The sequence below is a fragment of the Phyllobates terribilis genome, unplaced genomic scaffold, assembly GCF_046119375.1.
Source record: "Phyllobates terribilis strain yellow unplaced genomic scaffold, ASM4611937v1 Scaffold_7__3_contigs__length_470593459, whole genome shotgun sequence".
Taxonomy (NCBI): Eukaryota; Metazoa; Chordata; class Amphibia; order Anura; family Dendrobatidae; genus Phyllobates; species Phyllobates terribilis.
This window is the reverse complement of record NW_027362767.1, coordinates 54,752,398-54,765,537: the sequence shown is the minus strand read 5'-3', so window position 1 is coordinate 54,765,537 and position 13,140 is coordinate 54,752,398. Positions and strand designations below refer to the sequence as shown.

At 38.6% G+C, this 13,140-nt stretch overlaps 1 protein-coding gene across 2 annotated transcripts in view; it reads right to left on the bottom strand.

Moving 5' to 3' along the window:
- The window catches only part of MDGA2 (MAM domain containing glycosylphosphatidylinositol anchor 2), an 819,067-nt gene that overhangs the window by 354,363 nt on the left and 451,564 nt on the right, over positions 1-13,140 (bottom strand). Inside the window, exon 4 of one of the 2 annotated variants that reach the window (XM_073638570.1) lies at positions 2,053-2,261. In XM_073638570.1, the coding sequence (XP_073494671.1) occupies positions 2,053-2,261 (209 nt within the window). The remainder of the gene's footprint in view (positions 1-2,052; positions 2,262-13,140) is intronic. The other variant, XM_073638571.1, reaches the window with a different exon arrangement.

Below are 13,140 nucleotides of genomic sequence, written 5' to 3'. Positions count from 1 at the left end.
CTTTTTCTCCAAAAGTTGAAAAAAAAATACTTGTAACACAAAATTCTGATATAAACAATAGGCCATTTTGTGACAATACCTTTTCTATTAAGTCTTTTTAAAGGGGTTGTCCATGGCTTCTGACGTTCCAAAACAGCGCCATAGCTTTGCACAGGTTATGTGTGGTAATCCAGCTCAGATCCGCTGAAGTCAATGAGGCAAAGCTGCAATACTACATGTAACCTGTAGACAGGTGTGATGCTGTTGCAGTAGAAATAAGTCTTGTTTCTGAAGCTGGATAATTGTTTTAATAAAGAAAATTAGCATCTGTATACTAAGACTACTCTCTATACCACACCCCAACACGAATTGGGCAGTGTAAGGGGTCAATGCTTGGTTAAGACCACTGGTTGGCACCATTTATTTGACCCAAGAGTCATTATCCAAATTGTAAAATTTCTACAATAAATGAATCTGCATTGCAGAACTAAATCCCTGCCTGATTGATGGTTCATAGCTTGTCTTGATATAATGGAATGAAAGATAATTCAGATCACTTAGCACAATGGATAGGCTTCCCAATAACTGACCATAGACTGAACTTTATGCAGTTATACTAATGTTTTAGTTATAAAGGGGCTCACCCCCAACAAAGATGTTTAGGACTTCACATACAGGCGCCAGTTTTAACTTGAAAACTCTAAAATATTCAGAATATATTCTATTGAGTCCATCTGAACCTTCCATGGATAATGTTTGGAGAAAAACGGTAAAGGGTAAGATGACTATGAGTGCAACACTCCCACCCCCTTTAATATATAAAACAAGAGTCATCGTTAAAGGGGGTGTTCAGATCTACTTTGCAACATCTGTGTCGAAGCCTGCTCTACTGTCGACAGGGGGCACCATCTCTTGTTGTGGACGACGCAAGCCAACTACTCTAGCTCTGTGTTCTCAGGTACTTATAGTTTTGTCTGTACTGGGAGATCGGGAGTTCATTTTTCTAGGTTTCCTTCCTTTTGTGTGACCTGGGCAGAGTCAACAGCTATTTAAGCTCCTGAAAGCCTGGAGTCCACTTCCAGTTATAATTTGACTTGCTCCTAGACAACTTCCCAGTATGCTGCTTTGACTTCTTTTAGACATTCCTGATTTTTGACCGCTGATCATTTTTTGACTATTCTCCTGCCTTGTGATTTTGTTCCTGTAGTGATCTCCTTGTTCTGACCTGGCTACTATTTTACTTGCCAGTTCGCACGACCGACGGGCAGCTAACTTAGCAACCCTTGGAATCTGGAAAATGGAGTAGTTGAGGCCAAGCCTATTCATGGGAGTCCTCTGTGGAGCTGCCAAGTGACCATGTACAGTATTCCCGTTTATTGGATAGGTAATCATTTTTAGATTGATGTTGGTCTCACCACTGGTACCCCAACTAATCGCCAAAATGGGGCTTTGATTTCTCCATTCTCCTCTGACTGCAAGACCACAGGCAGGAGGCGTTTAATTCCTACGCTCTACCACTCTGTTCTAAGTTGACAACACTTAAGATATGAAGATAGCTGAATCCAGAACCACACTCACCTATCCTCTTCAGAGTCATGAACTTAGAATAGAAAATCATGGCGCATGCCAATCCACTAAACTTCTCCTGGCTGCTGTCTTGTGGCACCAAATCTAGTTTTCAGTGGGAATTCAAGATGTAACATTGTGTGGAAGGGTGAAAATTGGTGGTTGGTTCACTTGGTGGCCCAAGCCCTGTATCAGAATACCATGATGAAGGCACCTGGAGCAAATGCCTCCTTCCTTTTCTAATGGAAGGTGTCCATACATATGCAACCACAATCTATTGGAACAAATATTAGCATTCGATCTCATACTTTTCATTGTGAAATAGTCAAGCTGCCAATGGAGAAAGAGACCTCTCCATTTTGTACATCATGGGAGTCCCCGTATGACAGATCCCATCAATTTGATTGACACGTCCTAATCGTCTTTGTTTTGGTGGGGAACCTTTTTAAGAAATGAGAATAGATACATTATCAATATTTAATATATATAATAAAGGAGATCAGATACCTTGTTCCCTACCTGGGTGAAGAAAGGCTCATATATTTCCACACCTTTATCAGAGCCCTGTAGAAGGATCTCCTCGCCTCGTTTCCAGCTGTACCGGACTGGTGGATTGGAGTTAGCAATGCAACGCAAGAAAACAGTTCTCTCGTAGTAAAATTGTTCCTTGGCTTCTCCTATACTTTGATGTACGGTCACAATGGGATCATCCAAATCTGAAAATGAAATGTACAAGGAGAAGATTATGTAAGATCCTTTAGCTAAATAAACACCTTCCCGACTAGCAAGTAGAGCCAAGATTCACCAGCGAGCTCCAGGAGGAAATGCTGTCCGGATTGAGATGTATGTTCCTGAGACTTTCCACGATATGGTTGCCAGCAGAGGGATATTTTGTAAAACCAAAAGCTCTGATTTGATAGGTTGTAAGACATATAGTGTGTTATTAAAGGAATATTCCATTTTAAATAGGTGATAATTGCTAGATTGGTGTGGGTCAGAGTTCTGGGACCTCAACTGATTGACAAAATTCCCATATTTCTTCCGGTGAGGAGTGATTGATTATGTATGAGTTGTGGTGTTCCATTCAGTCAATGGCACTAATGAAGATAGTCTAGTAGTGTGCTCATCAGCCCATGTGCCAGAAGTGATTGATTATGCATGTCCCCTGCTGCTCGATTTAGTCGATGGCATAATACACCGCAGCTGCTGCTGAACCTAATAATACATCTCAGCTGCTGCAGAACCTCATGATACACACCTTAGCTGCTGCAGAATTTCAGAATACACCTCAGCTGCACTAGAACCTCATAATATACCTCAGCTGCTGCAGAAACTCATAATACACAACTCAACTGCTGCAGAACCTCATAATACACAACTCAGCTGCTGCAGAACCTCATAATACACTTCAGCTGCTGCAGAACATCATAATACACCTCAGCTGATGCTGAGCCTCATCACACATAACTAAATTACAACAAAACTTTTTGTAAAGGATGAGTTGGGTTATGAAATAAAAAAGTGGAAAAAAAACCTTGCCCTTTTCTACAAAAAGAGGTTTTGCAGCAGCATAAGTGGTTATTTTAAGGAATAATGTATCTGTACTTTACACTATAAAAAGCTGCTCCATGACCATAGCTCTGTGATTTTATATGGCCACCACACTCCTTAGTGACTACTATTCTTATAGTTCACAGTGGGGGGCGTTATCCCATGTACTGTGTATTATGGGTATATGACGTCAGATACAGAATTGTTTCATTCCACATCCGTCCCGTTCGTGCACCGAGGACGCCGTACAGTACATTATCCTAACAATATCTGAAAAGATCAAAAATAGACGCAAGGCGCTGCGGCTCTTGCAATTTCTAGAAAGGTTAGGAATATTTGCTGAGCCCGGCTCACTGGCAGAGATAGATCAGACAGCTGCAGCCTGCCCTGGATCGCACGTGCCGCCAACGCATCTGGTCCGAAAAGAACAAATAAAGTATGTACAGATTTCATTACAAGTTCTCCCAGCTATATTGGAATCGGCACCAATTCAATCTCCAAGAAGCGCCAGCACTGAGAAAATCCACCCAAGAAGCATTGTAAACTGCAATTATTATACCCAATGGTTGTTAGATTCATGAGGTTTGAAGTAGTAAACTTCTACCCAATCATTCTGTAATTCATTCATTCATTCCCTAGTACACAAATGAATTTAATGAATTAAAATCATGACCTCCAGTATATTATCTTAATCCTTGTAGCACTGCCTGAATTACTTCTTTTTTTCATTCCTTCCTTCCTTTCCCTAAAAAGTTACTTCCTAAATCAATTGAGTTAGATATCTTGTAAAAATCCTTAAGCTCCCCTGATTCTGCCACTTTTTTCCGTTTTGTGCTGCGTCGCTCCATTTCAGAGATATTTCTATTTGTTTCTTTTGAAGAGCAGTATGTGAAATCTCTGCTTGCAGACCATATTGGGCGTTTCTTTAGAGTCTTCTCTAGGGGTGTGCGCTTTCACCTCTCCCTAACAGATACTGTCAATCACAACACTAGCAGTCTCAAACCCTGTCAAGCTGTGATTGGCAGCATCTGGAAAAGAGGGATAAAATCGCATGCCCACAGAAAAGACTCTGCAGAAACTCCAAGTTCGACTGCAGGCAGAGATTTCACATACTGGCACGAAAAGTAGCAAATGTGAATATCTCTGCAATGGAGCGACGCAGCAGAAAACAGAAAAAAGCGTCAGAATCAGGGGATTTTTTTCAAGTTATTAACTCAAATTGTTTGAGCAAGTGTCAGGTCTTGTTTTATAATATCATGACATCCACTTTTTATCTTAAAATATCATTGTAGAACTGTCTGAACAAATTAATTTATCTTATTCATTCCCTAATTCACAAATTACAGTATATTTATTAATATGACGTCTAGTATACAGTATTATCTATAAATATTCTTCTAGCTCTGTCTGAACTAAATACTTTCCTTATTCATTCATTTCTTTTCTAATTCACAAATTATTTTAACCCTTTCACACAAATGGATGTTTTATTCATGTCCTGGGAAGGGATCCTCACACGTAAAGGGGGCTCAGGAGCTGAGCTTACTCCACACGTGGCAGACACCGGCTATATTAAATAGCCAACATCTGCCTTTAACACCTGCGGCAAGCACCAAGTTCCAGCCGTGGCAGTTAACCATTTAGATGCTGCTGCCAATCTCTAAGAGCAGCATTTAAATGAAACACAAACCGCTGCCTGACGTGATGGGTTATTGTAACAGATGGGGGTCTATTAAAGACCCCTATTGCTGTCATCTCGCTCCTCCTGTGTAGATCAGCTATAGGTTAAGCTCCATAGGAGACCATGATTTTCACTATAGACTGCAGTACAGTTGCAATACAACTGCACATTCAAAACCCCTAAGGCCATGTTCAAACGTTCAGTATTTGGTCAGTATTTTACATCAGTATTTATAAGCCAAAACCAGGAGTGATGACGTGTTTCTATTATACTTCTCCTCTGATTGTTCCATTCCTGGTTTTGACTTACAAATACTGATGTAAAATACTGACCAAATACTGAATGTGTGAACGTGGCCTTAGAGGACTAAAAAATAATGTAAAAAAAAAAAAAAAGAATGTAAAAATGTAAAAATAAACTTAGTTCAAGCCACACACCATTTTTCCGCCATTATAAATAAAGGAAAAACATATTTGGTATTGTTGCGTTCATAAAAGTCTGATCTATGAAGATATGGAATTAATTAACCCAATCACTAAATGCCGAAAAGATTAAAAAAAATAAAAATGCCACAATTTCTGGCCATGTCATTTTACTAAAAAAAATGAAATACTATGCAATGAAAGCATCGTATGTACACAAAATTGGTATGAAAAAAAAAGTCATTTCACAGTACAAAAAAAACAAGCCTTCACTCAGCCCCATCAACAGAAAATTAAAAATGTTACGGGTCCTGGGACATGGCGACACAAAGCAAAAAAATGTAGTGTTTTTTGCAATATACTGATTTTTTTTTCATCCCAAAAATAGAAAAATAATCGATGCATGTTTGTTATCGCCGTAGTCTGACTGATGTGGAGAATCATATTCCCAGGACATTTGTACAAAACCAACAACTGCCATAAAAATAAAACCCAAAAAACAATGGTGGAATTACATTTTTTTTCACCATTTCATCACATTTTTTCCTGTGTTTCAGTACATTATATGGTAAAATGAATGGCCGTTGAAAACGAAAACTCGTCCTGCAAAAAAAAAAAAAAACCTTTATACGTCTAGATAAACAGCAGACTAAAAAAAGTTATGGCTTTTGAAAGAAAGCGTGGAAAAAAATGAGAGCGGAAAAAACGAAAAATTCCCTGGCCCTTTAGAGGGTTAAAACCGTGACATATCTTAAAATATCCTTTATCACTTATTCCCAAATTAAGCTAATATCATCCAGTATAATATCTTAAATTTCATCACTTTCTAAACTAATTCATTCATTCATTCTTTCATTCAATCATTCTTTCATTCATTCATTCATTCCTCTCTCCCCTCATTCTTTCCTTCTCTTAATTTCATTCCTGTATTTCTTCTAAATGCATTATTTATTGAAATTAAAATATAATATTACGGGTCTTGGGAAAAAATAGATCATGGTGTAAATGATTCCTTAATTAACTTTTCTCATTTCATTCATTCATTTATTTCTTAATTAACTCTATAATAATGTATTTAAATAATGTTTTGACGTACAGTATAATTTATTGAAAATGTTCTTGCCGCACTGCCTGATCCACAGATTTCCTTCACTTATTTCCTTCCTTCCTTCCTTCCTTCCTTCCTTCCTTCCTTCCTTCCTTCCTTCCTTCCTTCCTTCATTCATTCATTCATTCAAACTTTTATCACTAATTTTCTAAGTACACAATTGACTGGAACTACAATATAATATAGTGAAAGTGTTTCTAGGGAGCCATCTCCAAATACATTTACTGAACTAAATCGCTCATTCGTTTTCTTTATTCATTGTACCTAACCGTCATATATTCAATCATTCATCAGCTTTGTAAATTCAAGTGATTTTCTAACCAGAATACTATCCTGAAAATGTCCTTGTGTTATTGCCTTCATTACTTTTTTTTATTCCATTTATTCATCAATTTTATTAATTTAACAATATACCAATTTTGATAAATGCACAATTTACTTGAATTGCAACTCAAAAAAATCCACAAAGCGTTATGTGATAGAGTAAATGAATTAAGTCCTTGATTCATTTTTCCTGATTTCTTTCATTCTTCAGTCTTTTAGAATACTTAAAATTGCAGTTTTCTAAATGACCCTTACAACTGTACAAAGTAAGATCTTTAAAATGTCTCTGTTCAATCTGAAAGATTTTTCTCAATTTTCATTCATTCATTCATTCATCCATTCCTATATGAATTTATTATCTTACTGTTAAAAATCTATGGTTAGAGTTTTAGAAATTAATTTGAAGAATGGTGTCTTTAAAATATCCTTGCAGCATTGATCCAAGTAATGCCTTCATGTATTTTCTTGAATTTGATCATTCATTCCTTCATTCATTCCATAATTCGCAAATTAATGTATTTAATTGATATAACATCCAGCATAAAATCTTGAAGTAGCCTCATAGTACTGTCTGAGCAAAGTGGTTCATCCATCCATCCATCATCCATCCATCATCTATCCAGCCATCATCTATCCATCCATCATCTATCCATCTATTATCCATCCATCCATCATCCATCCATCATTTATCCATCCATCATCTATCCATCCATCATCCACCCATCATCTATCCATCCATCATCCATCCACCATCTATCCATCCATCATCTATCCATTCACCATCTATCCACCCATCATCTATCCATCCACCATCTATCCATCCATCATCTATCCATCCATCATCTATCCATTCACCATCTATCCACCCATCATCTATCCATCCACCATCTATCCATCCATCATCTATCCATCCATCATCCATCCATCCATTCTTCCATTTATTCCTTTGTTTGTTCATTCATCAATTCATTTGCTATTTCATAAACTAAATAATATGAAATCTGGTATATCTTGAAAATTATTTGAAGTACTGGCTGAACTAAGCAATTCCTTTATTCATTCATTTATCCTTTCACCGCCTCCCCTCTTTTCTTTCTTCCTCATTTTAATTTCATTTTTTTATTCTTTATTCAACCTATTTTATTCCACTATGTGAATGGGAATGAAAGAGTAAATTAAGTCCTTTATTCACTTTCGTGATTTCTTTCCTTCTCCAATCTTTTATCACGTCATATTCCAGTTTTCTAAATGACCCTTACAACTGTACAAAACTGAGATCTGAAAAATGTCTCAGTGCAATATGAATGATTTTTTTCTATATTTCATTCATTCATTCCTATATTCATTCATTCATTCATTTTGGAAATCTATGGTATGATTTTTAGAAATTAATCTGAAATACGGTGTCTTTTAAATCATTTTCAAAATTTCATTCATTCTTCAATCTTTTAAATTTAATGCTATTACAATGTTATGACTGGACCAGGTAATGTACCAGGTAATGTATTGAAAATGTCTTGTACCATTTGAAAATTACTAAAGTCAGTGTTTTATTAATTTCATTCATTCGGTCATTCTTTCATTTATTTATTCATGCAATCACCAATTCCTACATTCATTTTTTTTAACTTTTGGAAATTTGTGATGTGATACGACTTTTAGAAATTAGTTTGAAGTATATTATCTCGAAAAATATTGTCGTGCCACTATCTGGAAAAAAAGAAACCAATTAAATGAATACATTCATTAAATATTTGCACTATGTTTTAATTCACTCCCACATTCTTCAAACTCATGACTCAAATATGAACTAGTAGTTTAAAAATAATGAAGCGTTTTGGCCTAGAAAAAAATTGTTTGCCACGGCATCTTAGAAGAGTAATAATTAATAAAATAACAAATTCATTCATTTTAATTCATTCTATCATTCTCCTTATCAAAATGCTAATTTTATTCATTTATATGAATTAACATGCTTTTAATGAATGAATTGAAACATTTTCTCATATGTTTATTCTATGATTGAACTTCAAGAATTTAAAATATCAGTATTGGAAGTCATTAATTAAAAAATAATCTTGAAATTTTCAAACTTGGAAGAAAAACATAAACTAAATAATCACTAATGAATTCATTCATTTTTTTCCTAAATCCAAAATATGTTAATTCCATACATAACGAAATTATTATAATTTCTGGAGAATGACCCTGTAGCTTTATCTCAACAGACATAAGAACTGTAAGGAGTATTATAAGAATTACATGAAGATCTAATGTAACAAAGCAAGAAGAGACCAAGTCTCTCACCGATATCTTAGAAACATAAATAATAGTGATGAGTGAATTTTTCAAAAATTGAATTTGGCAATTTGCTCACATTTGACCAGGAATTTCAATTTGCTTAGAATGTATTTGATGGAAATTCAATTTGCTTCATGACAGCCTTATACTGAAGCTACAGAACGAAGGACTCGGGGAGACTATATGTAGATGGGTAAGGAATTGGCTAAATGATAGCAAACTAAGATTCGTCATAAATGGTGCGTTCTCTAAATGGGACATAGTCAGCAGTGGGGACCGCAGGGATCTGTGCAAGGACCGATTCTTTTTAACCTCTTTATTAATGACCTTGGGGATGGGATTGAGAATAAAGCGTCAGTTTTTGCAGACGACACCAAACTATGTAGGATATTAAAATCTGATCTTGACGTTACGATATTACAGAACAATCTGGATAAGATGACTGAATGGGCAAACACTTGGCAGATGAGGTTTAATGTAGATAAATGTAGAGTAATGCACCTAGGATGGAGTAATCCTATGGCTGCATATACATTAAATGGGAGTATACTCGGGACTACAGAACTGGAGAAGGACTTGGGTATTTTGGTTACAAGTAAGCTGGGCAGCAGTACTCAATGTCAAGCAGCTGCCGCAAAAGCAAATGAGATTTTAGGATGTATAAAAAGAGAAATAAAATCCCACGATCCCAAAGTATTGTTATCACTTTCTAAATCACTGGTGAGGCCACATCTGGAAGTCAGAGTCAGTTCAAAGGCAACTAGATTATTACAAGGGATGGAAGGTCTCTCATATGATGAGAGGTTGAAAAATTTGAGCTTGTTTAGCTTAAAAAAACGATGCCTCAGAGGGGATTTCATTTACAGTGGGTCTGGAAAGTATTCAGACCCCTTTAAAAAAACTTCACTCCTTTTTTCATTGCAGCTATTTGGTAAATTCTAAAAAAGTTCATTTTGTTCTCATTAAAGTACACTCTGCACCCAATCTTGACTGAAAAAACAGAAATATAGACATTTTTGCAAATTTATTAAAAAAGAAAAGCTGAAATATCACATGGTCATAAGTATTCAGACCCTTTGCTCAGACACTCATATTTAAGTCACATGCTGTCCATTTCCTTGTGATCCTCGTTGAGATGGTTCGACTCCTTCATTGGAGTCCAGCTGTGTGTAATTAAACTGATAGGACTTGATTTGGAAAGGCATACACATGTCTATATAAGACCTCACAGCTCACAGTGCATGTCAGACCAAATGAGACTCATGAGCTCAAAGGAACTGTCCAAGGAGCTCAGAGACAGAATTGTGGCAAGGCACAGATCTGGCCAAGGTTACAAAAGTATTTCTGTATTACTGAAGGTTCCTAAGAGCACAGTGGCCTCCATAATCCTTAAATGGAAGAAGTTTGGGACCACCAGAAGTCTTCCTAGACCTGGCCGTCCAGCCAAACTGAGCAATAGTAGGAAAAGAGCCTTGGTGAGAGAGGTAAAGAAGAATCCCAAGATCACTGTGGCTGAGCTCCAGAGATGCAGTAGGGAGTAGAGATGAGCGGTGTTCGACTAGAACTGTTCGCCAATCTCAAATTCGAGCTGTTTTGGGCGGTGTTCGAGTTGTTCGACGAACCCGAACGATTTGCAAAAAATTCGGCTGTTCGAGGTTATGTTCGATAACTGTTCGTGCACCAAAAGCGTGTCCTGCATGTCTGGCGCTATTTAGAGCACCAATCATGCAGGGATTGTCTGCCACTCACTGTAATGCCACAGCCATGGTGGTTGTGGCATTACAGTGGTTGCCCAAATCGATGGGAACAGTGCCAACAGTGAAACATGAAAAGCCGGCAATTCAGCAGCGGCATACACCTGTACCCGACAATTTAGAACCGAAAGAATAGGGCATCACACATAGATTAGATACATAGAAACATGTCAGCCACATATATACGAAGTACAGTGAAAGTGTTGCTTACTGTACTTGTCATTTAGCGTAAAGGATTTATCAAAAAAAATAATAGTGTTTTCATGCACTGTCTCTTTAAAAAAGCCGGCCGGCAATTCAGCATCTGTACCGGACAATTTATAACAGACAGAATAGAGCTTCACACATAGATTAGATAGATAGAAACATGTCAGCCACATATATACGAAGTACAGTGACAGTGTTGCTTACTGTACTTGTCATTTAGCGTAAAGGATTTATCAAAAAAAATAATAGTGTTTTCATGCACTGTCTCTTTAAAAAAGCCGGCCGGCAATTCAGCAGCGGTACCCGACAATTTATAACAGACAGAATAGAGCTTCACACATAGATTAGATAGATAGAAACATGTCAGTCACATATATATGAAGTACAGTGATAGTGTTGGTTACTGTACTTGTCATTTAGTATTAAAATAAAGGATTTATTATTAAAAAAATTGGCGTGGGGTTCCCCTTAATTTTAGGCTCTAGCGGAGGTTAAGCAGACGGCTGGGGCAGATGTTTGAAGCCTGGGAAGGGGGTAATACCCACGGAGCTTCCCATGCTACTAATATCAGCCCCCAGCTGAATACATAGCCTTTACTAGCTATTAAAATGGGGGACACCCCAAAAAAAATGACGTGGGGTCCCCCCTAATTTAATAGCTAGCAAAGGCTAGGCAGACAGCTGGGGGCTGATATTAATAGCCCAGGAAGGGAGCCATGAATATTGGCCCCCTCCCAGGCTAGAAACACCAGCCGTCAGCCGCCCCAGAAATGGCGCATTCATAGGATGCGCCAATTCTGGCACTTAGCCTCGCTCTTCCACGCTGCCCTGGTGCGGTGGCAGGGGGTAATAGGGTTGGGGTTGATGTCAGCTTATAATGCCAGCTGACATCAAGCCCAGGTTAGTAATGGAGAGGCGTCTATAAGACACCCCCATTACTAACCCCATAGTCAAAGTTAAAAAAAACACAAACACCCAGAATAAAGTCCTTTAATTGAAATAAAGACACAATCCTTTATTGTTCTAAATTAAACCATACTTACTGTCACGCCCATTCCAGCTGAAGCCAACGATCTCCTGCAATAAAAGAAAAATAATAAAGCAACCTCATCCTTACCTTTCCATGGTTCCCACGACAGCTTCAGCTCTGCTACATCGAGATGACAGGCTGGACCGCAGCAGAACGCCGCCATCCAGCCTGTCATCCCGCAGACACTGAGAAGCGCAGGCTTGCTTGCGCTGCTCAGCGTCTCTCTGTGACGACATCCAGATGAGCCGAGTTCATGTCCAATGAACTCGGCTCACCTCATGCACGTCACTGACAGCGTGGGAAAATTCTCACACTGAAGCGGTGAGTGCAGGAGAATTCTCCCACGCTGTCAGTGACGTGCATAAGGTGAGCTCATGTCCAATGAACTCAGCTCACCTCCTGCACTTCACTGACAGCGTGGGAGAATTCTCCTGCACTCAGCGCTTCAGCGTGAGAATTCTCCCACGCTGAAGCGCTGAGTGCAGGAGAATTTTCCCACACTGTCAGTGACGTGCATAAGGTGAGCTCATGTCCAATGAACTCAGCTCACCTCCTGCACGTCACTGACAGCGTGGGAGAATTCTCCTGCACTCAGCGCTTCAGTGTGAGAATTCTCCCACGCTGAAGCGCTGAGTGCAGGAGAATTTTCCCACGCTGTCAGTGACGTGCATGAGGTGAGCCGAGTTCATTGGACATTAACTCGGCTCATCTGGATGCCCTCACAGAGAGACACTGTGGAGCGCAAGCAAGCCTGCGCTTCTCAGTGTCTGCGGGATGAGAGGCTGGATGGCAGCGTTCTGCTGCGGTCCAGCCTGTCATCTCGATGTAGCAGAGCTGAAGCTGTCATGGGAACCATGGAAAGGTAAGGATGATGTTGCTTTATTATTTTTCTTTTATTTCAGGAGATCGTTGGCTTCAGCTGGAATGGGCGTGATGGTAAGTATGGTTTAATTTAGAACAATAAAGAATTGTGTGTTTATTTCAATTAAAGGACTTTTTTCTGGGTGTTGTGTTTTTTTTAAATACTTTACTAGAAATTCATGGTGGTCATGTCTAATATTGGCGTGACCCCATGAATTTCGGGCTTAGGGCCAGCTGATAATGCCAAGCTGGCCCTAACCCCTTTATTACCCAGTGAGCCACCGCACCAGGGCCCTGGATGAGTTGGGTACAGCGCCAGAAGATGGCGCTTCTATGAACGCGCCATTTTCCGGGGTG